This window comes from Bos grunniens, chromosome 29, assembly GCF_055505025.1.
Source record: "Bos grunniens cultivar Pamir isolate PY7600 chromosome 29, Bosgru_T2T1.0, whole genome shotgun sequence".
NCBI lineage: Eukaryota > Metazoa > Chordata > Mammalia > Artiodactyla > Bovidae > Bos > Bos grunniens.
The window spans coordinates 21,312,935-21,337,696 of record NC_141193.1 but is presented as its reverse complement, the minus strand read 5'-3'; the positions used below and the strand labels follow the sequence as shown (position 1 = coordinate 21,337,696).

General features: G+C 52.5%; 2 protein-coding genes across 10 annotated transcripts in view; one reads left to right on the top strand and one right to left on the bottom strand.

Annotated features, from left to right (window-relative positions):
• Positions 1-17,811, top strand: part of ST3GAL4 (ST3 beta-galactoside alpha-2,3-sialyltransferase 4) — a 111,079-nt gene extending 93,268 nt beyond the window's left edge. For all 7 annotated transcript variants that reach the window (XM_086383717.1, XM_086383721.1, XM_086383719.1 and 4 more), the window contains exon 11: positions 17,436-17,811. In XM_086383717.1, the coding sequence (XP_086239843.1) occupies positions 17,436-17,792 (357 nt within the window). In that variant the 3' untranslated portion in view covers positions 17,793-17,811. The remainder of the gene's footprint in view (positions 1-17,435) is intronic.
• KIRREL3 (kirre like nephrin family adhesion molecule 3) overlaps positions 1-24,762 on the bottom strand; it is a 604,223-nt gene that overhangs the window by 36,413 nt on the left and 543,048 nt on the right. For all 3 annotated transcript variants that reach the window (XM_086383694.1, XM_086383695.1, XM_086383700.1), the window contains exon 5: positions 6,388-6,545. In XM_086383694.1, the coding sequence (XP_086239820.1) occupies positions 6,388-6,545 (158 nt within the window). The remainder of the gene's footprint in view (positions 1-6,387; positions 6,546-24,762) is intronic.

Sequence of the window (24,762 nt, the reverse complement as noted above, 5' to 3'; positions counted from 1 at the left end):
AGGTGGGTGCCCACTGGGGAGGTGCAGTGGGCAGGAGGGCCATTTTGGTTTGGGTTGGGGGCTGGACTTGCTCAGTACACTCCAGGAAGGAACTTGATCTTATTTTCCGCATTATTGGAGCTGAGGAAGAGATGGATAGACTCTATTTCCTCAAAACCTCCCTGAAAATAACCACAACATTGTCTCTGATCCTTGCAGGACCCTGGAAGGAAGGGAGCCTTGTCTCCCAAATAACTGGAGAGAAAACTGAGTTTGGAGTGAGTCAGGAACTTGCTGGGCAGGGCAGGGATTTGCATAGGAAAATGGTGAGCTCTGAGCCACGACCTCCCCACTGCAGCTTCCTGGGGACCTGTAAGCCAGCAGGGTGGTGTGATCCCCTCTTTGAGACGGCAACAGTTAGTGGATTAAGTAGCCTCCCTTTAGTAGAGACATGTAGGCAGCTGAGGGCTTCCCTAGTGGCTCAGCTGGTAAAGAATCCGCCTGCAATGCAGGAGACCCTGGTTTGATAAAATCTTCTGGAGAAGGGATAGGCTACCCACTCCAGTATTCTTGGGCTTCCCTGGTGGCTCAGATGGTAAAGAATCTGTCTGCAATGCGGGAGACCTCATCCCTGGGTTGGGAAGATCCTCCGGTGGAGGGCATGGCAACCCACTCTAGTATTCTTGCCTGGAGAATCCCATGGACAGAGGAGGCTGGTGGGCTATAGTCCACGGGGTGACAAAGAGTCGGACATGACTGAGCGACTAAGCACTGACTACCACAGGCAGCTGGACCCCGACTCTGGGTCCTCAGTTCCGTGGCCTGCACTAGAACAGGCTCGGAGCCTCCATCTAGGATACAGCCTCCCGCTGTAGACAAAGCCAGACTCAGATGTGGAGACACCACAGGACAGGGCAGCAGTCCCGCGACTTTTCTCCTTTGCTCGAGGAAACCGCTGGGGCCCAGGCCTGCTCTCATCCATCTTCCTTCCTGGGACGTGGGGTGGTGGTCTCAGCCCTGCTGCAGAGGGATCTGGGAGAGAGGCTGGAGGAGGGTGTCACGGTCAGTCCCAGAAGCCCGAGGGCTGAGCGTCTGGAGCTCAGCCTCAGGGCCGGGGTGCTAATCTGGAGGCTGGCCCCAGGGGTGGGGTCAGAGTGGGCGTGGCGTCAACCGGCCCAGCCGGAACCTCTCCCCTGCACCATAGTAACCGGCGGGCTCCTGGCTCTTCAGCAGACCTCACGCGTCTATAAATAGCCAAGCGATAATAAGCACAATTTGCTGGATGAAAATAAGACCGCGGGGTTGGGGTAGGAGAGGTGGGGAGGAAGATGCTTTTGTTCTTTCCCGCTTTTCTTTTCTTTACTTTCCGTTGTGCTAACAGGGACATTTACATAAATTTCAGTCTGCCGGGGTACCCTCGGATTGATCTGCTTATGGGGTGCTGGGGAGCAGGGCCATCTGGGTGCCAGTAGGAGGGGAGTCAAGGGCTCGAGTTCCTAATTAGGCCCCTGACTGCTGCCCGCTCCCCGCACCCAGGGTGCTCCTCGCCCGGAAGGATGATTAATGACATATTTACTGTGTCCGGGCGTGTGCTTTTCTGGGAAATAAAAATTCTGGCTCAAGTTGTTTGTTCCACCTAATTAGAGATGGGGAGATGTGTTTATTAAACCAGGGGAGGGCACAGCGCCCGCTCCCCAGGGGAGGGCCCCTCCTAGCTCCGGTGGGGGGTGGTCCATAAAGCCTTCATGGTAGGAGGGAGCCGAGCTTGGGGCAAAGAAGGGGCCTGGGTCTTCTCACCCTGATTTTTCCTCCCTCCCTTGTTACTTCCGCATCTCCTTGCCTCTGCTTTCTATTTTCTTTTCCTTCATGCCTGGCTTGTCAACCTCCCCCATTCTCACATGCAAATGAAGCCCTGGGACCTCCCGCGTCCAGGCCAGGTAGACACTCTCTGATTTGCTGATTCTTGTCACAGCCCCTCTTTGCCTGTCCTCCTGCCCCTTCTCCTGCTTCCCTCTCTTGAACTTGGCTCTGGGGACACACAGGGCCCCAACACCCCCACCTCCTGCTTGTGAAACTGTCATTAGCTCACCCTCAGCCAGAGGGTAAGTGGGTTATTAGTGGTGAGTCGCTCATTTCTGGGGCCACCACCTCCAAGGCCTGGGGCAGTGCTCCCTGCAGCTTGGTGGGCACAAGTGTGACCCTGATGGCCTCTCCTGTGGGTCCCACCTGTGTCTGCAGATATGGACCAGGAGTGGGCGTATATACCTCACCTGCTCAGGGGTGAACATGCCAGGGCAGGGGTCTTCCTGGGTGTGTGTCCCCTGACTGCTGACCCACTAGCATCCATAGAGCCTTCCCCACTGTCCCAGTGGCTTAGGGCTCATCTCTGGACCCTGCCTATCCCGTGCTGCTTCCTTCTCTGCACCCCCGTCACCAATGGCAGGCACTTGGCATTCAATCAGCAGTGGTAGTTGGCGGTGGCGAGGGGCAGGTGAGAAGCCTTGGGCTTTCTGGGGGAGGAAGACTGCACCCTGTGTAAGGTTGTCCAGTGTGGGCCGCTGCCCCCAAGGCTTCAGCTGGGCAGTGGAGAGCCAGGCCGAGCTCTCCAAGGCCAGCGGTGACCACTGGTGAGGGAGGAAGGAGATTTGGAGGGTACTTAGCGGGTGCCCCCAGCTTGGTGCTAAATCTGGGATGTTCATTGATATGCAAACAACCTGGAAAGGGCTTGCGGGCCTGATTGCCTGGCAACAAGGCCTCCTCTCCTTCCTCACTCACCTCACTCACCACCTGCTGTGTCCCTTAATTTTTCTTTTCTTTTTTTTTTTTTTATCATCTCTCTTTGCTTCCCCTTTTAAGGCTGCCTGGGGAATCCCTGGGGCCTGTTATCACTAAGGGCTGTCAGAGAAGGTGGCGATTTGGGCCATGCTTTGCGTCCCCAGACACTGTGTCCTCACGGACTGACCCCTAGTTTTGTGTCCTGGGGGCAGGAGGGATGCTCCTCACAAAGGCCAGGATGAGTGGCAGCTGGACATTGGGTGGAGGCTCCAGGTGCCTGAGATGAACAGATGGGATGCTACGGGGACCGGTGGGGACAGAGTGCAGAGCTGAGCCGCAGGGAGGGCTCTGAGAGGTGCTGTGCCAGAGAACTCGTACGTAGCTTGGGCTCTAATAAGTCTTGTGGTCCTGGTGGTGGTGGGTGGGCACCCCTGGGGCAGGCAGCAGTCTCAAGTTGGAAGTAGCAGAAGTGCAGGGCTGGAAGGTCAGGGGCTTCAAGGCAGACACGTACACGACTGTGGACATCCAAGGTCAAGCGACCCTCCCCCTGTCCACCGTTTCAGGGTTAAGGCCTCCTCCTTCCACCTGGCTGCGGCTGCTGGGGAGCAGCAGATGGAGCAGGAACCTGGCTCCCAGGGAAGGTTTTCCTCTGGTCTCAGCACAAGCTGGCTTCCTTCCTCTTCCACAGCCTGTCCTGCCTCCCCGGGTCTGCCTTCCAGATGACCACCATGTGGCCTCCATTCTGGTGCCAGTCCCAGCGAAGACGGCCTGAGGCTGGGTGTCCAGGAAGAGAGGACTTGGAGAGATGGCTTTTCGTCAGTTCCCATGCTTCTGCAGCCAGAAACCCGCTGGGAGCCGCGAGCGCTCACCCAGGCACCTGGGCCACGAGGGCTCTGGCCGCCCTGGGTTCAGGGAGAGGCACCCCAGCCTGTGCTGGGTGGGGGGTGGGGGCTGGTGGAGCACCCTTCCCCTGCAGGTCACACGGTGGAGCAGCGAAACAAAACCTGGCCTTCTGAGCAACCTCTGTGGGGGGAGAGCAGGGTTGGGGAAACAGGGCTCTGGGAGGAAGGAGCCAAGGATGCTAGCGAATGTTTACAAAGCCCTTACTTTCAATGCACTATTCTCTTTTTTTATTTTTGGCTGTGCTGGGTCTTCATTGCTGTGCACGGGGCTTTCTCTAGTTGCAGCGAACAGGGCTGTGCTCTGCTGTGGTGTTCAAATGCATTATTCTTCTTAAGTCTCGCAGCAATTGTCATAATACCTATTATCATCATCCCATTTTGCAGATGGGGAAATTGAGGCAGAGATCTGATGTTACCATAACATGTGGTGGAGCTCAGGTGTGAACCAGGTTTGTAGGACCCCCAAGGCCTGCTCTACGATGACACTAACACTCTCACCCAGGAAATGTGCCGAGCAGATCCAATGAGGGAAGGCAGTGATCCTAACAGCCATGCTTCCCTCTGCTCATTCATGACCATCCTCTGAGGCAGGAGCCATTGGTCCCATTGTACAGATGGGAACCCTGAGGCACAGCAAGGTTAGCTAGCTTGCCCATGGCCACAGAGCTAGACGGTGGTGGAGCCTGGATGCCGGCTTCTCAGCTGCCAGGCTCAGTGGCTTAAACACGTACCATGTGACAGATGCTGAGGCTTCCGCCTCGAGGGCTGTCAGGGTGGCCCCGTGGGGTTTTTCCTGTAGACCGTGACTCCTACTTGACTGTTGCAACTGCGTGTCCTCTCGGCTTCTCTCTCTCCCTCTCTCTCTGTCTCTGTCTCAGCTGCTCATGCCCCCAGCCTCTTCTCTTGCACAACAGTCTGGGGTTGCTCTGCCTTTGGGACATCACAATTGCCGAGGTCAGTCCTGGGGGAGAGGGAGCCACAGAGGGCTGGGCTCTGACAGCCCCCAGGGCTGAGTCCATGGGAGCTGCTGGGTCATCCATCCTTCTCTGTAAGCCCAAGTCACAGGTCTATAGCTTGTCAGAGCTGCCAGGCCCCTGAAATATATATATGTATATTGCTGTGCCTCACGGTCCCCATCTGTACAATGGGAGCAATGGCATCTGCCTCAAAGGATGGTCATGAATGAGCAGAGGGAAGCTGTTAGGATCACTGCCTTCCCTCACTGGATCTGCACAGCACATTTCCTGGGTGAGAGTGTTAGTGTCATCGTAGAGCCTTGGGGTCCTACACACCTGGTTCACACCCGAGCTCTATCACATGTCGTAGTAACGTCAGCTTTCTGCCTTCGTTTCCCCGTCTGTAATGTATATGTATATATATATAGTCCTCCTAGATTTCATAGGGTGGAGCCCTAACTTCGCTGGAGCATATTTGGACATGGGGCCTTTATGGAGGCAGTTTAGGTTCCATATGTGCTAAGTCACCTTAGTCATGTCTGACTCTGTGTGATCCTGTGGACTGTAGCCCACCAGGGTCCTCTGTCCATGGGATTCTTCAGATAAGAACACTAGAGTGGGTTGCTGTGCCCTCCTCCAGGGGATCTTCCTGACTCAAGGATCCAACCCGTGTCTCTTACGTCTCCTGCTTTGGCAGGCACGTTCTTTGCCGTGAGCGCTACCTGGGAAGCCCTTCAGCTCACAGCACCTTGTGTGAACTAGAGAAAAGCACCCCAGCAGGTGGGTACAGCAGGTGCAGGGCTGGTAAGGGGTTATGGGCTGCATGCAGCCCTCCTTGCCCCCTGAGCCAGGTACCTGGGACGGGAAACACCTAAACGGCTTCAGCTGGCAGCACTGGGAAGGTGGGCAGATTGAGCAAATGAGAATACAGACATCAGTTAAATTTGAATTTTGGTTAAACAATGAATAATCTTTAGTATAAGTATGGCCCATGCAATATTTGGAACATACTTACACTGAAAAGTTATTTGTTGTTTAGAATTGATGCTTTTGAACTGTGGTACTGGAAAAGACTCTTGAGATTCCCTTGGACTGCAAGGAGATCAAACCAGTCAATCCTAAAGGAAATCAACCCTGAATATTCATTAGAAGGACTGATGCTGAAGCTCCAATCCTTTGGCCACCTGATGCGAAGAAACGACTCGTTGGAAAAGACCCTGAGCCTGGGAAAGATTGAGGGCAGAAGGAGAAGGGGCGACAGGATGAGATGGTTGGGTGGCATCATCGACTTAATGGACACGAGTTTGAGCAAACTCAGGGAGATAGTGAAGGACAGGGAAGCCTGGTGTGCTGCAGTCCATGGGGTTGCAGAGTCAGACACGACCAAGCCACTCAACAACAAACCTGAGATTCACTTTTAACTGTACGTCCTGTATTTTATCTGGCAACCCTCGGCTCTGTCCACCTCTGTCCCTGAGTTGTTTCCTCTGACCATACTCCATTCTTAGGGTTGTCACCACACCCAGCAATTCCCCCAGGAAAGAGAGGAAGAGGAGGAGAGACAGAAAAGACCGGATAAATAGAGCCAGAGCACTTTAGAGAAAAAGTGACAGAGAGAGAGAAAAAGAAAGACACAAAGAGACAAAGAGCTAGGAGCCAAAGGCGATACAAAGTCATCCAGGCAGAGCCAAGAGCTGCAAAGAGATGGGGCAAGCTGTGCCCTGCCCCCAGCCCCGCTTCCTCCCCTCCTCCACATCCCCCCAACCCCGCCTCACCTTGGAGTAGGTGGCCCCGTTGATCACCTCTCCCTTCCTCAGCCAGATGATGGAGGCAGCAGGCTTGGCGTTGTCTGCATGGCAGGTGAGGTTGAGGGGGTCCCCAGCCCGCAGGCTGATCACAGGCCCCCCGAGGATCACCGGGTCGTCGGGCGGCACTGTGGGGGGAGAGAGAGGGGAGAGGTCAGGCTGAGGGCACCCCTCCTCTCGGGCAAGGCTGAGTGGATTTTATGGAGCCGCTGACAAACAGTAATTATCATCCTTTAATAAAATGTATAATCCTCTTGTACTATAACAATAACAGCGACGACAGCAGTAATCCCGACACAGGCGTCGCATGTTTATTTGCAGAGGACGCTCATGTCATCATCTCATTCCGCGCGGCAGCCTGCGAGGGGACAGGGCAGGCGTCATTAGCTGCGATTTGCAGATCGGAGAGCGTGCCACTGCTGCCTGGATCCTATCCTTCTTTCTAACTTCTCTCTTTGAAAACAAAGCCCTGTCACATCTGTCATCTGATTTAATCCTCACCGCAGTCTTGTGAGGTAAACATCATTATCCCAATTACCCAGATCCGGAAACAGAGGCTCAGCGGGATTAAGTGACTTGCTCAAGGTCACACAGCGATTGAGTGGAGGGGGCCAGGGCTGGAAGCAGGTCCCCTGAGACTTGGAGCACCAGGCTGGCCGCTTCCCTCGCAGGGGACAGGTGACAGGCAAGCTTTCGAGGCTGAGACAGCATTCCAGAGAGCTGTGCAACCCTGGGCATCGCCTTTGGACCTGATTCTCCCAGAGCGGCTCCAACTCCCTCCTCCCAGAGCTGGAATGAATCTCTCCTGCTTGGTCCTTCCTCTCTATTTCATGGCAGTACAGTCCCCGCTGAGAGATGGGGGCTGCCAGGAGGAGAGTGTCGCCTCCCACGGAGCCCAGCTCAGGGCCCGGTGCCTGGCGCAAGCTCCATAAACCTTTGCTAAAGTGCAGTCATGTCTCTGACCCCCATGACAACCATGGGACGCTGCGTGGGCACTGATAGTGATGGGTGACTACTGTTTGGAGAAGGGGCCCAGAGAAGTTAAGTGACTGGCCTAAGGTCACAGAGCCTCTTCTGAGGTTCGTGCTTGTGGATGCTCGAGGGTCTCAGGCCCCTGCTGCGCCCTGCCTCTCCTTCCTGGACAAACCAGAAGGGGCAGGGTGCTCCCTGGAGACCAGCTGATGGGTCCCTGGGGAGGGGCTGATCAGTCAATTCTGGAGGCCTGAGGAGGGCTGAGCTGTGTGTTTGCTCAGTGAATGGATGACGGGGTCGTCAGGTGAGGGCTGAGGTCTTCATGCAAAAGGCCTTTTTGTCCAGTCACCAGAGGAAGTCCATCCTCCCACTCGGGCCCCAAGTGAGCTTCTGCACCTCTGGGCTTAGGCAGCAGGCCACAACTAGAGAAAGCCTGTGCTTAGCAACGAAGACCCAGCACAGCCATAAATAAATCAATCTTTAAAAAGACAGAAAGAAAGAAACTCCTGGTGGCTCAGACAGTTAAGAATCTGCCCGCAATGCAGGAGAACTGGGTTCGATCCCTGGGTCGGGAAGATCCCCTGGACAAGGAAATGGCAACCTACTCCAGTATTCTTGCTTGGACAATCCCATGGACAGAGGAGCCTGGTGGGCACAGTCCATGGGGTTGCAAAGGGTCGGACGTGACTGAGTGACTAACACTTTCCCCTTCTTTCCAGGAGGCTCTGGGGCAGGTAAGTATCCTGAGATGCATGCCTTGAGTCAGTGCCCCTGCCTCTCCCTTCCCGGCCTCCAGGAAGCCTGGTTCAGAACCACGGCCTGGCTGGTGCCAACTCTCAAGTTTCTATTGCTGAGGGGAAAAAACCCTTCGGGCTTCCAAGCTGCTTTCATCAGCCTCGGGCCTCTACTGTGATCCTGGCCCAGGGAGGAAGATGGCCTCATTCAACCCTGCCCAGCCTCCCAGGGGGCCTGGGTGCAAGCAGATGGTGGGTGTGGGCTGGACGATGAGGCCAGCCCCCCACCCCACGCTCCCCTTACCCCCTCATTAGTGCTGGAGGCCTTGGTGATGCTCTGGGGCCAGAGAGCCACAGGGAGGCGGATGAGGGCTTGTGGTAAATGGGGGGTGGATGTGACAGTGTGTGTGAGAGGATTTTATCTCTGTGCTTCGGGCCACCCTTACAGCAGGGCTGGCCTCCTGCTTCCCCTCTCTGTTGCCTCCCCTCCAGCCGCCCAGGATGGAGGTACTCAGACTGAGCTCGCTGAGGGCCAGGGAAACTGGAAACGACCACCCGGAGCTTTGGTAACAGCATCGACACCTGGCCGTGCAGTTTCCAAGGCCTCCCCGGGGTTGAGTCGAGGGGGCGTGATTGTGGAAATTGCCCTAAATCAGAGGCTGAAGTGGCGAGGCAGCCCCTGTCCGGTTTTGTTTCCTCAGCCATCTAATGTGAAAGTACACCAGGGGATCTCGAACGTTCCTCAGCACTGACTGGCCTTGGGCCCAAGACAGCGGTTCTCACTGCAGTTTACAATATTCCCAGAGAGGTATTTAATGTCCTGTCGCCAGGCTGCACCCTGAGCAGCTGCATCCCCATCTCAGGAGGTGGACCAGAGCGCTGGGGCTTTTTAAAGCTCCCAGAGAAGGGAAGTCCCAGGTGGTCCAGTGGTTAGGACTCCATGCTTCCACCATAGGGTCATTGGTTCAATCCCCGGTCAGAGAACTAAGATCCCACAAGCCATGTGGTGCGACCAAAACCAAAAATAAATGCTCCCAGCGGGTTCTGCTGTGAGGCCAGGTTTGAGAACAGGCTGTCTCTGGGCCTTTGCTCAGTGAACCAGCCTGTGATCAGGGCATGGAGAGCAAGGAGGCCTTTCTAAAAAGCAAGCACAGCGAGGCTGGACCCTTCCTTCATGCTGTGTTTATAATATCGGGTTAGAGGAGGGGAGAGGGGAGTGGGACTGTGTGGTGTGAGTGCGTAGGCACGCTTGTGCACACATACACACGCACACACACACACCCTCAGAATGGGCCCTGATTACATCTTCCCGAATAAGTGGTTATCATGCCGGTTATTCATGTAACCATGCATTATTGATCGGCCTTCGCCTCGGTGCACACCAGATGGGGTAGGAGGGGGTGCGGATGGGGCTGGGGTGGGTGAGGGTGGTGGGGGATGAGGAGGGGAGGCTTGGGGGCAGCGGGCTGAATAGAAATCAACAGTCCTTCTTGGCAGCTGGGGCTCCCGACGGGAGGGGACCTCTCATTACCTCCCCATTCAGGCCCGGCCCGGAGCTGGGGGACCAGGCAGGGAGAAAGTCTCGAGCAGCCGGAGCCTGGAGCCTGGAGATGCATTATTCATCCACCCCCCCTCCTCCCAGGATTGGTTATTATCCTGAGCCACTGTAGAGCTTGGTCTCCTAATTTTTAATCACAGGGAAGGTGGAAGCGTTAGCCTTTTGTGATTAATCCGGAGATAAAAATAGTTGACTGTTGTAGTGTTGAGCTTGTTGTCAGTCAGGAAAAACGCATTAACTGTTGGGTGACTGAGGCCTGAGAGGACCTGATGGAACTCAGGCCAAGCTGGTGCCCAGAGCTGAAAGTCAGCCCCGGGGGTCATTCCCTGCCTGGGACGGGGGCTGGCTCCCGGGCGCTGCTTACGGAACAGACACATCGTATGAATTTCGCAGTCCTGGGCTGGCTCTTTGCCATTCATTCACCTGTCTTCCAGGACTCTGGCAGGCGGCTGGGGGCCTTCCTGCTTCCTCTGCCCCTCTCTGGCCACCCGCCCTGTGGGCGGTACTGCTTGCATCTGCCTGTGTAGGAGGGAGCCCCCGAGGACCTTCTCCCAGCTGTGCTGCCCAGGACAAGGGGGACTCGAGCAGAGAGGCCAGAGGGCACATGCATGACCGGTTGCTCAGTCGTGTCTGACTCTGCGACCCCATGGACTGTAGCCCTCCGGGATCCTCTGTCCATGGGATTCTCCAGGCAAGAATACTAGAGTGGGTTTTCATGCCTTCCTCCAGGGGATCTTCCTGACCCAGGGATGGAACCCACATCTCTTGCATCTCCTGCATTGGCAGGCGGGTTCTTTACTACTAGCGACTCCTGGGAAGCCGGTCCTGCTCACTAAACACTGGATTTAAAGATATTGTGTTGATTCAGGTTTTTCTATAACATCGTATGAAAAACTCAAACGAACTTTCTGACCAGTGCGTAGACCCCCGCGTGAATGTGTTACCTAGCAAGTTCCTTCCCACAGCAGTTCTTTAACTTGAGATGCTGGAGTTCCTTCTTTTCCTGGATCAGTCTTACTCAGCCTTGCAGATTTAGCTAAGGGGTTACTGAGTCCATAGAGAAGATCCCCTGGGGGAGGGGATAGCCGACCCACTCCAGAATTCTTGCCAGGAGAATCCCATGGACAGAGGAGCCTGGTGGGCTACAGTCCATGGGGTTGCAGAGTCAGACATGAATGAGTACGATGCGTGGAGGGCCCGGTCCATCTCTTTCTGCGTTTCCTGGTTGGACCAAGTAACTGTTGTCTATGATCCCATAGCATCCTGGATATCATTCTCAGTATCCCACCTCTTCTATGGAAATGATCCAGATGTGTTTGTCTCTCCCTAGACTGCAGCCTCCTTCATCCTGGTCCTCGTCACCTGGCAGAGCACCTGCTGCTCCAGGGTGGTTTCACGCACGTTTGCTGAGCAGAACCTGGCTCGAGGCCACCGCTTCATAAGCGGTGCGATGTGTGCATAGAGTTATACAGTTTGACAACCTTCGCCCTCTTATCTGGAAAGTGAGGCAATCAAGATACCTGCAGGTTGTTATAGGATTACTTTTATGCTACGAAGAATGAAGGTGTAGCTTGATAGGGCTAGATAAATATTGAAGATCAGGTCCAGTTTTTGAAAACAATATTTAGTTTTGTTTTTGCGGATGACACCGGGCCACGGGCTCTCTTGTTTTACTCTCGAAATAAAACCAAGTATCCTTCAGAACTGGAGAAGGAAATGACAACCCCACTACCAGTATTCTTGCCTGGGAAATCCCATGGACAGAGGTCCAGTTTCTGAGAACAATATTTAGTTTTGTTTCTGCGGATGACACCGGGCCAAGGGCTCTCTTGTTTTATTCTCGAAATAAAACCAAATATCCTTCGGAACTGGAGAAGGAAATGACAACCCCACTACCAGTATTCTTGCCTGGGAAATCCCATGGACATGGGGTCGCAAAGAGTCGGACACGACTGAACACACACACACATCATTCTAAACAGCTGCTATTAGGACTTACACTTTATAGATTAGGAAACGGGGGCTCAGAGAGAGCAAATGACTTTGCTAAGTAACACAGCAGGTAAAGGCTGGAATTTAGAAGCAAGTTTGTCTGACCCTATGATATGTACACTCTACCAGCATCAGAGCGGCACACAGACCTGCCCGTAAAACCGGAGCTCTGCTCAAACCTCCTGCCTGGGTCCTGGCTCTTTATCTCAATGCATTCAGACCCCACATTCCCGTCCCCTAGCCTGACTTCAGAGGGCTCGATGGAGCACAGGCCTGGCTCCCGGTGTGTGCTGGAGAGACGTCCGCTAAGGGAGAGGAGGAAGGTTTCTGCCATTCACATCTCGCTTTGCTCACTTTTCCCATCCTGCCCGTTGTCAGGTTCTGGGCCCTGTGTGATCCCCGCATCCAGAGGCCTCGAGCACATCGATGCGCCACCTGATGGCCAAAGTGCGGAACCACAGACTGTAAAGACAACAGATGCGCCCGTTTTTAAGTCAGCTTCTCAGGGCCAGCAGGCATTCGAAAAATCCACACTGAGTACCTACTGTGTACCTGGCCCTGTTTGAAGCAGCAGGGACGCAAAACTCCTGCCTAAGTGGAGTTTATATCCCAGTGGAAGAGTTAGACAGTGAATGGATAAATAAACGATACGGTGAGTCCCCTACGTATGAACCTTCCAGTTGCGAACTTTCAAAGATGTGAACGTGCATTGGGATCCAGCACGGAATTGGAACCTGGGCCATCGGGTGTGATGACACTGCAGCCTGTCCTCCGTCTTCTGTTGCTGACGATCCTTCAGCTCTACCATCTCCCACCTCTTCTCCCTCCTCCAGCCAGTAACTCTTCTTGTCTGTTCACTCGAGGCCAGCCCCTGTGTGCTGGGGTGATCTGCTACCCTGCCTGCTTGGCCCTCCCTCCTCTCCCGTCCCCTCAGACTCTGTGCCCACGAGAGTGGGGCCATCACACTAGAAAGATGCAAGGGCATGTGTGTGCCCTCCTGACCCCGTGTGATCATCTCAGCTGGGCATGGCCATATCACTGACTCGTAGAATCATTACGTTTGCAAAGACTAACCGATACGCTCAGCAGTAACCTACTGTCTGGGGAGTTCCTGAAAGACTGCCCAGAGCTCTGGGCTCCTAAAGTCACCCCAGCACTGGATCCTCAGCAGCGAATCTGTCTGCTCCACCCCAATCCTTTCTACCTCCCTGATGGACGGTGACTGGCTCCATCTCTGCTTCTCAGTGTCCACAGCTTCCCGCTGCTCCAGGGTAAAACCCAGTTCCTCCTCGTGGACCCCAGCCAAGGCTTTCTTCAGCTAGGCCTTCTCTCTTCAGCTTCCTCCTGTGCTTTCGCTGGACAGGTCCGTTCACCTGTCTGCAAGGATACCCTGGCCTTTACAACTACAATGCTTTGTGAAGTTCCCTCTGCTGACAGTGTCTTCATCCTGAGATGTAACTGGCTGGGATCCTGTTCTCTCTCCAGCCCAAAGGCCACCTTTGCCTGGTTAGCTTTGGTCATTCTTTTTATTTTTTTTTGGCCACACCGTGCAACATGTGGGATCTTAGTTTCCCAACCAGGAATTGATCCCACACCCCCCGCATTGGAAGCACAGAATCTTAACCATTGGACCACCAGGGAAGCCCTGGTCATTATTTTCTATCACCTCCTCCAGGAAGCCCTCTCTCAAGCTCAGCCCCAGCCCTAAGACCATGTGCTACCTCCATGAGCTTATGTGGCTCTTGGTGCCCTTGGCCATCCCACAGCTGTGAGCTCTTTGAGGGATGGTCCTTGCTGGATTCTCCTTTCTACGCCTATACTCAGGAAAGAGTATAGCTCAGAGCAAGCCTCAATACATCTTGGTTGTCTGGTGCCTTGCCTGACCCCACTGAGCAGGAAGCAAATGTCCACGCTCCCTTAGCACCAGCTGGCGCCCACTGCAGTTCCTGGGATGTTGATCTGTGGAACCTGATCCAGGTTCCCAACAGCTAAGAGGAGGGGTCTTAATGCATCTTTGCATTTATACCACCTCCTGGGTTATAACCTTGGATGTACTGATAGTAATACCAGTAGAACAACAACAATGACGAATAGTAATAATGTAGATAATAGCTAACATTTCCACAGAGCTTACAACGCTTTCAGAACTCTTCCAGTGTCCAAAAGCCATCATTTAATCCTTTCAACAGCCCTATACAAAGTGTGTGTATGTGTTCAGCCGCTCAGACATGTCTAACTATTTGCAACCCACATGGACTGTAGCCCGCCAGGCTCTGTCCTGGAATTTTCCAGGCAAGAATACTGGAGTGGGTTGCCATTTCCTCCTCCAGGGGATCTTTCTGACCCGAGGATCGAACCCGTGACTTCTGCGTCTCCTGCATTGGCAAGTGAATTCTTTAACGTAGCACCACCTGGGAAGCTTTGTACCAGGTCGACGCACTTACGTGTAGTTTAGAGATGCGGAAACAGGCCCAGAGGGGTCAGGTCACTTGCCCAGCATCACACAGCCAGTAAGCAGTGGAGCTAGGAGACGTGGGATTGCCAGATTTAGTACATAAAAGTACAGGGCACCCAGATAAATTAGAATTTCAGATAAGCCACAAATAATTTTTAGTATGTTTATTTGAGGTTCAAATATAACCGGGCATCCTGTATTTTCTCTGGCAATCCTGTATGTGGGTTTATTAGATAGATGTAATTTGCTAAATGTCAGTGTCTTTTGGCTTCCCTAAGTGGCTCAAATGATAAAGAATCTGCCTGCAACATGGGAGACCTGGGTTCGATCCCTGGGTTTGGAAGATCCCCTGGAGGAGGGCATAGCAGCCACTCCAGTATTCTTGCCTGAGAATCCCCATGAGCAGAGGAGCCTGGCGGGCTACAGTCCATGGGGTCGCAAAGATCTGGACAGGATCGAGCGACTAAGTGCACGCACAGTACAGGTGTCTTTACCTCCTCTTTGGATCCTCCCCACTACAGTCAGGTCTGCCTAAAGGAGATTTGGGTCGGATGCAAATAGGGTCTTTTTAAGGGATGTCATCCATGGAGGTGGCACCATCGCCCAGACACTTTTCCTGGGAGGTTGGAGGCAGAGGGACCAGGGGAGAGAGGCCTGGAGGCTGTGTTTTAGCTCCATCCCTGCCCCAAGCCTGGGGGTGCCTGGACTAGCTGAACTCAGGGAATCGTGACCCCTGTGACCTGCAAAGGTCAGGACCCAGGGAAGCGTGCCTCTCCCCCGGAGCTCTTGATAAGCGGGGAAAAGACGGGAGGCAGGTGCCTCGCTCAGCTCCTGGCTGCCTGATGGTGGGCAGGTACTTCATTCTCTGGGCAAGATAGCGTGGATGGCGTAGATATGACAGTCTCTGTTTCACAGGGCCGGGTGCTGATGACCCGCGTGAACAGGAGCGCCTCGTCCCAGAGCTCAGTACTGCACAGGGACTCAGCCCTTGTTAGCTGCCCATAGGATCACTGTCTGCCCAGTAAGCCAGTCCACGTGGACACAGAGCAGCAGCTGACGTGAGGTCACTGTTTCAACCTCTCGTTCTGCTGCCTCCTTGTTCTGCACCCCAGCCTCGGCTCCCAAGACGGAGGTCAGCACCTCCCCGCAAAGCAACGACAGCACAGGGGGGACGAGGAGAGGTGAGAGGCCGGGACGGGCAGGGCCCGGGAGGAGGGGTGGGGGCAGGGACACAGATGCTGCAGGGACAACATCAAGCAAAGCCACTTGCCTCCCCCTCAAATTAGGCAGGGTGTGCACTCTTGTTTCCTTCCGATTAAACCCTGAAAGGGACTGAGCCGTCTCATCAGTGAGGAGCTGCTGTGGAGGAGACGGATGTTCATTAACCCCGAGCAAACAAATGAGTCACAGGATGTGTGCCAAGCAGGGGGATGGGGTGAGAGAGCAGGAGGGCGCGGACAGCAGCTCCATGCAGCAGAGGGTGTGCGTGTGTCTGTGTGTGTGCGTGTGTGCGCCTGTGTGTGTGCACATGTGCCTGTGTCTGCTTGTGTGTGCGACTGTGTGTGTGTCTGTGTGTGTGCATGTGTGCGCCTGTGTGTGAGTACATGCACCTGTGTCTGCTTGTGTGTGTGCCTGTGTGTGTGCACGTGTGCGCCTGTGTGTGTGCACATGCGCCTGTGTCTGCTTGTGTGTGCGCCTGTGTGTGTGCCTGTGTGTGTGCCTGTGTGTGTGCCTGTGTGTGCCTGTGTGTGTGCACATGCGCCTGTGTCTGCTTGTGTGTGTGCCTGTGTGTCTGTGTGTGTTCTATGTGTCTGTGCCTGTGTGTGTGTTCACAGCAGGTCACTGACGTGCAATGGTGTGTCAAGGGCAGGTGTGGGGGCATGTGGGACTCTGGGGACAGGTGCGGGGGGACATCCCTCAGGCCACCTTGGAGGTGTTTTGTCCCAAGGAGAAAGGGACTTTTCCCTTTCCAGCTTGGCTCCTGTGCAGATGGCCCCAGGATGGCGTGGACGCCCTTCTCAGGCCCATATCTGCCTCGCAGCGTTCCCCAAGGCTCCCCAGCTGGCGTTGACCTTAACTTGAGTTTGGGCTTCGCCTGCTCCACAGACCTGAGTCTGGGGGGGAAGTCTGGCGTGGTGGAGGGGTTGCTTATATACTGGTTTAAATCTTACAGTGATCTCCTGCCAGTGGGCCTCGTAGCATCCTTATTTTACAGATGGGGAAGCCAAGGCATAGCCTGGCAGACCACCTGGGACAAGTCGCACAGCTTATGAGTGGGGGAGCCAGGGCTCTGGCTCAGGCCGCTGAGGGCCTGGCTACCCTCACCTTGCTCTCCTAGCCTCAGTGCAGCCTGGCTGCTCCCGTGTGGGATGCTGTCTCTGTGTGCTCTGCCCTTACACAGAGAGCCCTTTCACAGCATCACGGAGTCCATCCTGAGCCAGTTCAACGATGCCCGAGGGACTCAAGCGGGTCTGGGTTGGTCCCATAAATAGAAAGCAGAACTGATATGGTTGGTTTTGCTACAGTCTCCCATCCAGCAAATCCACGTCCTCAAGAGGCTCTGTGGCAGACAGAGAACAAATGTGTGGGCACCAAGTGGGGAAAGGGCAGGTGGGATGGGTTGGGAGATTGGGATTGACACCTACACGCTGTGTATGAAACAGACCATTAAAGAGAACCTACAGCACAGGGAACTCTACTCAGTGCTGTGTGGTGACCTAAATGGGAAGAAAATCCAAGAAAGAGGGTATATATGTGTGTGTGTGTATATATACATCTATATGTATAATTAGGCTTCCCAGGTGGCGCCAGTGGTAAAGAACCCCTCTGCCATTGCAGGAGACATGAGAGATGTGAGTTCGATCCCTGGGTTGGGAAGATCCCCTGGCATGGCAACCCACTCCAGCATTCTCGCCTGGAGAACCCATGGACAGAGAAGCCTGGCAGGCTGGAGTCCATGGGGTCCCAGAGTGGGACACGACTGATGCGACTTGGCATGCACATACATGTGGAGCTGATTCACTTTGCTGTACAGCAGAAACTAACACAGCATTGTAAAGCAACTCTACTCCAACAAAAATTAATTAAAAAAAAGAATCTGTGGCTTCACTAAGGAGGGAAGTAAGGCCAGTGGAACCTTCCTGACTAATACTTGTAGCTTCAGGAAATTGAGGGGCATGCGGGAGAGGGTCACCTTATTAAGGAGCTTAAAAAATAAACACACCAAATCGCAATAATTGGCTTTTACATGGGGGATTAGGAATACTGATTTTTGCATTATAAAACTGTGTGTTTGTTCCTATGGTAGCTGGCTGAAGCAGTGTGGGGAAGACGAGAAGACAGAGAAGTGATGAAGACAGTTCGGTTTGGAACACAGGGACGGACGGGCAGGACGAGAGGACGAGAAGAGATGAAGCCTGGTGATGGGCAAGACACCCACTTGGGAAGCAAGATAAATGGGAGCAGAGAAAAAGAGAAAACACAGTGTCCCTTGTCACGGGGAACCGTAAAGCCAAGTGGCAGCATGCCAAGCGGGGAAAAAATCACAATGCTTTCTCTGGGCTTCTTGCCACCAAAATTCATTTCGGGGAATCCCAGAAAACCACTAAACGTACCTTTCAACTTTATGCAAATTTATCAAATCCACTATTTGCCAGCATCCTAAGAGAAAAAAAGTCAAAGTCTTTCTCTGCTCTGAGTCTGTTTTTGAAAAAGCACAAGCCTCTAAATTCGAAAAAGGGCAATTCTTTTTGAATTCATTACAGAAAGCATTTCACTGCTCATCCGAACTTTAGCATTATAGATATTTTTGAAATCTCCTATCTTCCTCATTTTTCACAGAGAGAGCCCACATTTCTCCACAGAAATTGGTGAGCGTTGCCTCGCATTTTATACGGAGAGGGTGCATTTTATAGGCGAACATTTCTGCTTTAGGATCTGCCAGGGTGCTGCCATGCGGAACGGGAGAAGGCTGAGCCCTCTCTGCCATCGCAGGGAAATCGAGTCATGCTCATCCTCCCCCTGGGGAGGGTGTGGGTGAGGGGCAGCACAGTAGACAGAGACCTGAGGATGCTTAGTGGGGAGGCCTGTCGGGACCAGCTCCGGGGAAGAGGGAGACAGGACTGGACAGAAGGGCATCTGGCTGTGGGGGTGGCACCTTGGAGATCTCAGTGGATCCCAACAAGAAGCAGTGACGTTGCGTGGGGGGCCCTCGGGCTGTCCCATCCCAGGAGGGCAGGCTGGCTTCTCTGCCCTGCGGGGGCCAGTCACTGGGGGAGGGCTTCCTCCCTTTGGCCGCAGGTAATCCCCAGAGGGGGCTCAGCAGAGAGCTGGCCACCCCACAGCCTAGCAGTTGGGGGAGAGGAGTTCTTCCATCCTGAAAGGGAGACTCAGGGTGGCCCTCACAGCACCCACTGCAGGGGGTGCGCCTGGGCAGGGGGTGCTCATCACTATTGTGGGAGTGGGACTGGGGCTGGTTTTGGGCCTGGTGTGCTCTGTATCAGAATACTGCCCTTTTGGAGGAGAGCTGAGTGGTTTGGCCAGAAGAAGATGTTGGCTCTACTCTGTGCTCTGGGTTAGATTCTCCAGGGCAGGAAACGACGCCCCACTTGCCTCTAGTCACCTCTACAGCTGCATTTGCTGGGGTCGGTGGGCTGGGTTTGGGGCTGCCAACCCCTGTCTCTCCAGCCCCAGGGAAGTGGTATGGGGGTGAGAAGTGGGCACCATCTTTGCTCTCAGACCTGGGAGCCTCCTCACTGGGTGACCTTCAGCAAGTTTGTGAATTTCTGAGCTTCAGTTTCTACATCTGTAAAGTGGAACTACCATGGGCTCCTCGTGTGGGATTGAACGAGGGGACACGTGAATGCTGCGGGGTGTAGGAGGTCCTTGGCAGCTGGGACTGCGAGCTGGGGGTGCTGAGGTGGAGGCTGGCTACCTTCTCTCCCCATGTGCTGGGTGCTCCCTGGGGTGGAGGCAGGGTGTCCACAAGGCCCAGGTCAGGTATGTGACTTGCAAACATTTTCTCCCATTGCCTCTTCGTTTGGTCGATGGTTTCCTCTGCAGTGCAGAAGCCTTTTAGTTGCAAGTGATCCCACGTATTTATTTTTGTTTTTGCTGCTTATGCTTCTGGTGTCACATCTAGAAAGTTGCTGCCAAGAGCACTGTCAAGGAGCTTCCCCCCATGTTTTCTCCTGGGAGTTTTAGGGTCTCAAAATCTTATGTTTAAGTCTTTAATTCAAGTTCATTTGTGTGAGTGCTATAAATGGGGGTCCAATTTCATTGTTCTGTCTGTGATTATCCAGTTTTCCCAACACCATTTATTCAAGAGACTGTCCTTTCCACATTGAATATTCTTGGCTCTCTTGTCAAATGTTAGTTGATTGTATATGTATGAACTTATTTCTGGGCTCTCTATTCTGTCCCATTAGTCTATATGTCTGTTTTTATGCCAGGACCATACTGTTTTGATTACTATAGGCTTTTTTACTTTTCTTTCTTTTTCTTTCTTTTTTCTATAGCTTTGTAGTATAGTTTGAAATCGGGAAGAGTGATACCTCCAGATTTTTTTCTTCTTTCTCGGGCTCGCTTTGGCTATTTGGAATCTTTTGTGGCTCCATACAAATGTTAGGATTTCCTTCTTCCTCATGGCTGAGTAGTGTCCCATTATAGGTATACACCACATCTTCTTTACCCGTTCATCTGTTGACGGACGCTTGGGTTTCTTCCCCTTCTTGGGTACTGTGAGCATGGGAGTACAAATATTTCTACAAGGTCTTATTTATTTGTTTGGCTGCACTGGGTCCTCGCTGCTGTGTCAAGCTTTCTCTAGGGGGCTACTCCTCATTGCAGCGCGCAGGCTTCTCACCGCAGTGGCTTCTCTTGTCACGGAGCACAGGCTCCAGGCACACGGGCTTCCGTAGTTGCAGCTCGTGGGCTCCGTAGTTGTGGCACAGGGGCTTAGCTGCTCCATGGCATGTGGAATCTTCCCGGACCTGGGATCGAACCTGTGTCCCCTGCATTGGCAGGAAGATTCTTATCCACTGGGCCACCAAGGAAGTCCTCTACAAGATCTTGATTTCAGTTTCTTTGGATGTATCTCAGAAGTGGAATTGTTGGGTCACATTGTAGTTCTGTTTTTAGTTTTTTAAGATCCTCCATACTGTTTCCTATAGGGGCTGCACCAATTTACATTCCTACTAAAAGTATATAAAGACTCCTTTTTCTCCACATCCTTGTCAAAGCTTGCTATCTATCACCTTTTTTGATGACAGCAATTCTAACAGGTGGGGAGTAACATATCATTGTGGCTTTGATTTGCATTTCCCTGATGATAACCGATTGGAGAAGGCGATGGCACCCCACTCCAGTACTCTTGCCTGGAAAATCCCGTGGACGGAGGAGCCTGGTAGGCTGCAGTCCATGGGGTCGCTAAGAGTCAGACACGACTGAGCGACTTCACTTTTCACTTTTCACTTTCATACATTGGAGAAGGCAATGGCAACCCAGTCCAGTGTTCTTGCCTGGAGAATCCCAGGGACAGGGGAGCCTGGTGGGCTGCTGTCTATGGGGTCTCGCAGAGTCAGACATGACTGAAGCGACTTAGCAGCAGCAGCAGCAGATTATAACCAATATTGAGCACCTTTTCATGGGCCTGTTGGCCATCTGTACATCTTCTTTGGAAAATTGTATTCAGTTCCTCTGCCTGTTTTACTTTTGAGTGTTTGTTTTTTTGCTATTGAATTGTATTAGTTCTCTATATGTATTATATATAGAGAAAGAAAAACATATATATAATGGAATACTACTCAGCCATGAGAAAGAAGGAAATTTTGTCATTCGTGACAACTTGAAATATTGAATGAATGAATATTGAATGGATGAAATATTGACAGCACTGTGCTAAGTGAAATAAGTTTGACAGAGAAAGACAAGTATTGTATGATATCACATATGTGGGATCTAAAAAAAGCTGAATTCTGAAAAACAGGCAGTAGAGTGATTACCAGGGGCTGGGGGTGGGGAAAACGGAAGAGATGTCAGTCAAAGGGTACAAACTTCCAGTTGTAGGGTTAACAAGTTCTGGGGCTCTAATGTACAGCATGGTGATTATAGCTAATTACACTGTATTACTTACGGGCTCAGGGAGCACCTACTCTCTCTTCTCGGAACACCCATTCTTCCTTCCTGACTTGAGGGCGCAGGCGTGACCTTCAGGCTTTGCTGAAGTGCCTCGCATGAGCCCCTCTACACTGTGGCCCGGTATCGGAGGCAGGGAGCAGTCTCGTCCCTGTGTGAACCGGTTCCTCAGCCAGTGCTGTGGGCGAAGCTGGGTGGGAGCCTCTCCTTGGCTCCTGTGGAGCTCCTGGATCTCGCGGATGACTGGACTGAGGGGTCTGGCTAGGGGTGACTTCCGGAGAGCAGCAGGCCCGTTGTATTCCTCCTTGTCTCTCCTGCCCCAGCCAAGAGCTTGCACAGAGTCGGTGCTCAAGAGATGGGTACTGAGTAAATGAGTGGAGGGTAAAACTAGAAGCCAGCAAGAAGGAGAACTGGGTAGGAAAAACAAAGCCTCCAGATGGGGGTGTTTGGAGAGGTGCAGGTCCGGAAACACTAATGAACACTAAGATGTCTTGAGGACTCCTTTGGCCCCACTGGCACTCCGTGTGGACTCACAGGCCAGTTTTAGGGCTTTGCCTATTTGCAGATGACTACAGGGATTGGCTCTGAGAAGGCAATGGCACCCCACTCCAGTACTCTTGCCTGGAAAATCCCATGGATGGAGGAGCCTGGTGGGCTGCAGTCCATGGGGTCGCTAAGAGAGTCAGATACGACTGAGCGACTTCACTTTCTCTTTTCACCTTCATGCATTGGAGAAGGAAATGGCAACCCACTCCAGTGTTCTTGCCTGGATAATCCCAGGGACGGGGGAGCCTGGTAGGCTGCCTTCTATGGGGTCGCACAGAGTCGGACACGACTGAAGCGACTTAGCAGCTTAGCAGCAGCACAGGGATTGGCTACTGGGAGCCATCCAGGTGGCTCCGTGGTAAAGAATCTGCCTGCCAATGAAGGAGACATGGGTTTGATCTCTGGGTCGGGAAGATCCCCTGGAGAAGGAATGGCACCCTACTCCAGTGTTCTTGCCTGGAGAGTTCCATGGACAGAGAAGCCTGGAGGGCTACAGTCCATGGGGTCCCAAAGAGTTGGACACAACTGACTGCCTAAACAACAAGAAGGATTGGAGTCACAAAATGGAACCCAGGACAGCTGGTGTCCCCTGAACTTCTGAGACATTGGACAAATTTTTTTTTTTACCTTCTGTGTTCTCTACTCTCCACCATCAACCATCCCTCTCTCTGGGCCCTGTCAGCTACGCCTAACGACCCCTGGATCCTTAATCACCTCCCTGCTTTCCTCTGTCTCCCTTCTAAGGTATCCCTTTCTATTTGATTAGCAATTGACCGACTGTTGAGGGTTCTGTGCACACTCCATAAAGAGAGGCAGGACAGCACTGAGTGGCTGGGAGTGCCCTGCGATCAGAATATATGGGTTTCAGCTCTGATCTACATCACTGTCACCGCGTAGGAATCAGCGCTGCATACGTACGTGTCGCTGGGGAAGAGCCCATCAGCTGCTCAGAGAAGTGGGTGTGTGAGGTGTTCAGGGCTGGTTTGAAGTGAAGCGTATTGGATGTGTCTTGAAGCCACTGTCGGCTTCCGTGATGGGCATTAATGTTCATGGCCAGAGGCATGGATGGTCCAGATTTGGTACATAATTGAAAGTATCATTTGCATTTGACTTTGGAACACACCGTTTGAGTGAGTGAGTGAGTGTGTGTGTGTGTGTGTGTGTGTGTGTGTGTGTAGGGGAGTAGAGGAGCCAAGGCGATTTTCCTTTTTGACCACTTTTATTCTATTTTAAAAGAACTTTATTTATTTTTAGTTGGATAATTGCTTTTCAGTGTTGTTGTAGTCTCCGCCATATATCAATGCACATCAGTCATAATTGCACATATGTCCCCTCCTTCTTGAACCTCCTTCCCCACCTCCCATCAGAGAGCACCTGGTCGGGCTCCCTGTGCTGTACAGCAGCTCCCCACTGGCCATCTGTTTCAGACGTGGCGGTGTATACATGTCCATGCTGCTTTCTCAATTCACCCCACGCTCTCCTTCCCGCACTGTGTCCACAGTCCATTCTCTACGTCTGTGCCTCTATTCCTTCCCTGAAGATAGCTTCACCAGTACTATTTTTCTAGATCCCATCTATATGTGTTAATATACAATATTTGTTTTTCTCTTTCTGACATTTCGCTCTGTATAACAGGTTCAGCCACCTCACTGCAACTGACTCAAATGATGATGTTTACTTTTGACTCCCATTGAAATTCATTTGCATTCATAGGTCGTAGCCTTGGGCAGAGATGGGCAAGGCTTTCCCTACATGAAACAGCCAGAGATGGGCAGGGCTTTCCCTGAATGAAACAGCCCTCAGCTTGGCCTTGGTCACAAAGTGGGTCACTCACAGGTGCTCAATTACATAGAGGATGGTCAGTGTGGAGTCGCCACCTGCACTGAAAGGGAAGAGGGGCTCAAGTGCCCTGCGAGGGAGCAAGGTTAGATGTTAGGAAGAACTGACCCAGAGAGGGGAAAGGTGGCAGGCCTCTCTCTAGAGCCTGTTTTCTTTTTTAAAATACTTTTATTTAAAAACAAATTTAAAGTTTTTATATTTGTATTGGGGTAAGCTTTCCCGGTGGCTCAGACAATAAAGAATCTCCCTCAATGTAGGATACCCAGGTTTGATCTCTGGGTTGGGAAGATCCCCTGGAGAAGGGATTGGCAACCCACTCCAGTATTCCTTCCTAGAGAATCCCATGGACAGAGGAGCCTGGCCAGCTGTAGTCCACAGGGTCGCAAAGAGTCAGATATGACAGAGCGACTAACACATAGCTGATTCAAAATGCTGTGATAATTTCAGGTTTACATTTTTGTTTTATATTGGAGCAGTTGATTAACAATGTGGTATTAGTTTCAGGTGTACAGCAAAATGAATCAGTTGTACATACACATATGTCCACTTTTTTTTTTTTAAAGATTCTTTCCCTATATAGGCCATCACAGAGTACTGAGAAGAGCTCTCTGTGCCACACAGTAGGTCCTTGTTGGTTATCCATGTTAAATACAGCAGTGTGTACATGTCCATCCCAAACTCCCAATCTACCCTTCCACCCCACCTTTTGCCCTTGGTAACTGTAAATTTGTTCCCCAAGTCTGTGGGTCTGTTCCTGTTTTGTAGATAAGTTCATTTATATCTTTTTTTTTTCTAGATTCCTCATGTAATCAATATCATATGATATTTGTCTTTCTCTGTCTGACTTACTTCACTTAGAATGATAATCTCTGGGTCCTATCATGTTGCTGCAAATGGCATTATTTCATCCTTTTTCATGGCCAGAGCTGGTCTTTTTTTCTCCTGTTAGGGATGAGTTGCATGTGGCGGGCCACATGGCCCCGAGGCAGGGGGTGGACCGGATGGCTTCCCAGAGCCCCTCTGGGCTCGTGTCCACTCCAGGCTTGCTCATTAGCTTGCCTGAAGTTTCTTCTTCCTGGCTCCCAATTAGCTCTGTCCATCTAGTTTTCTGAGAG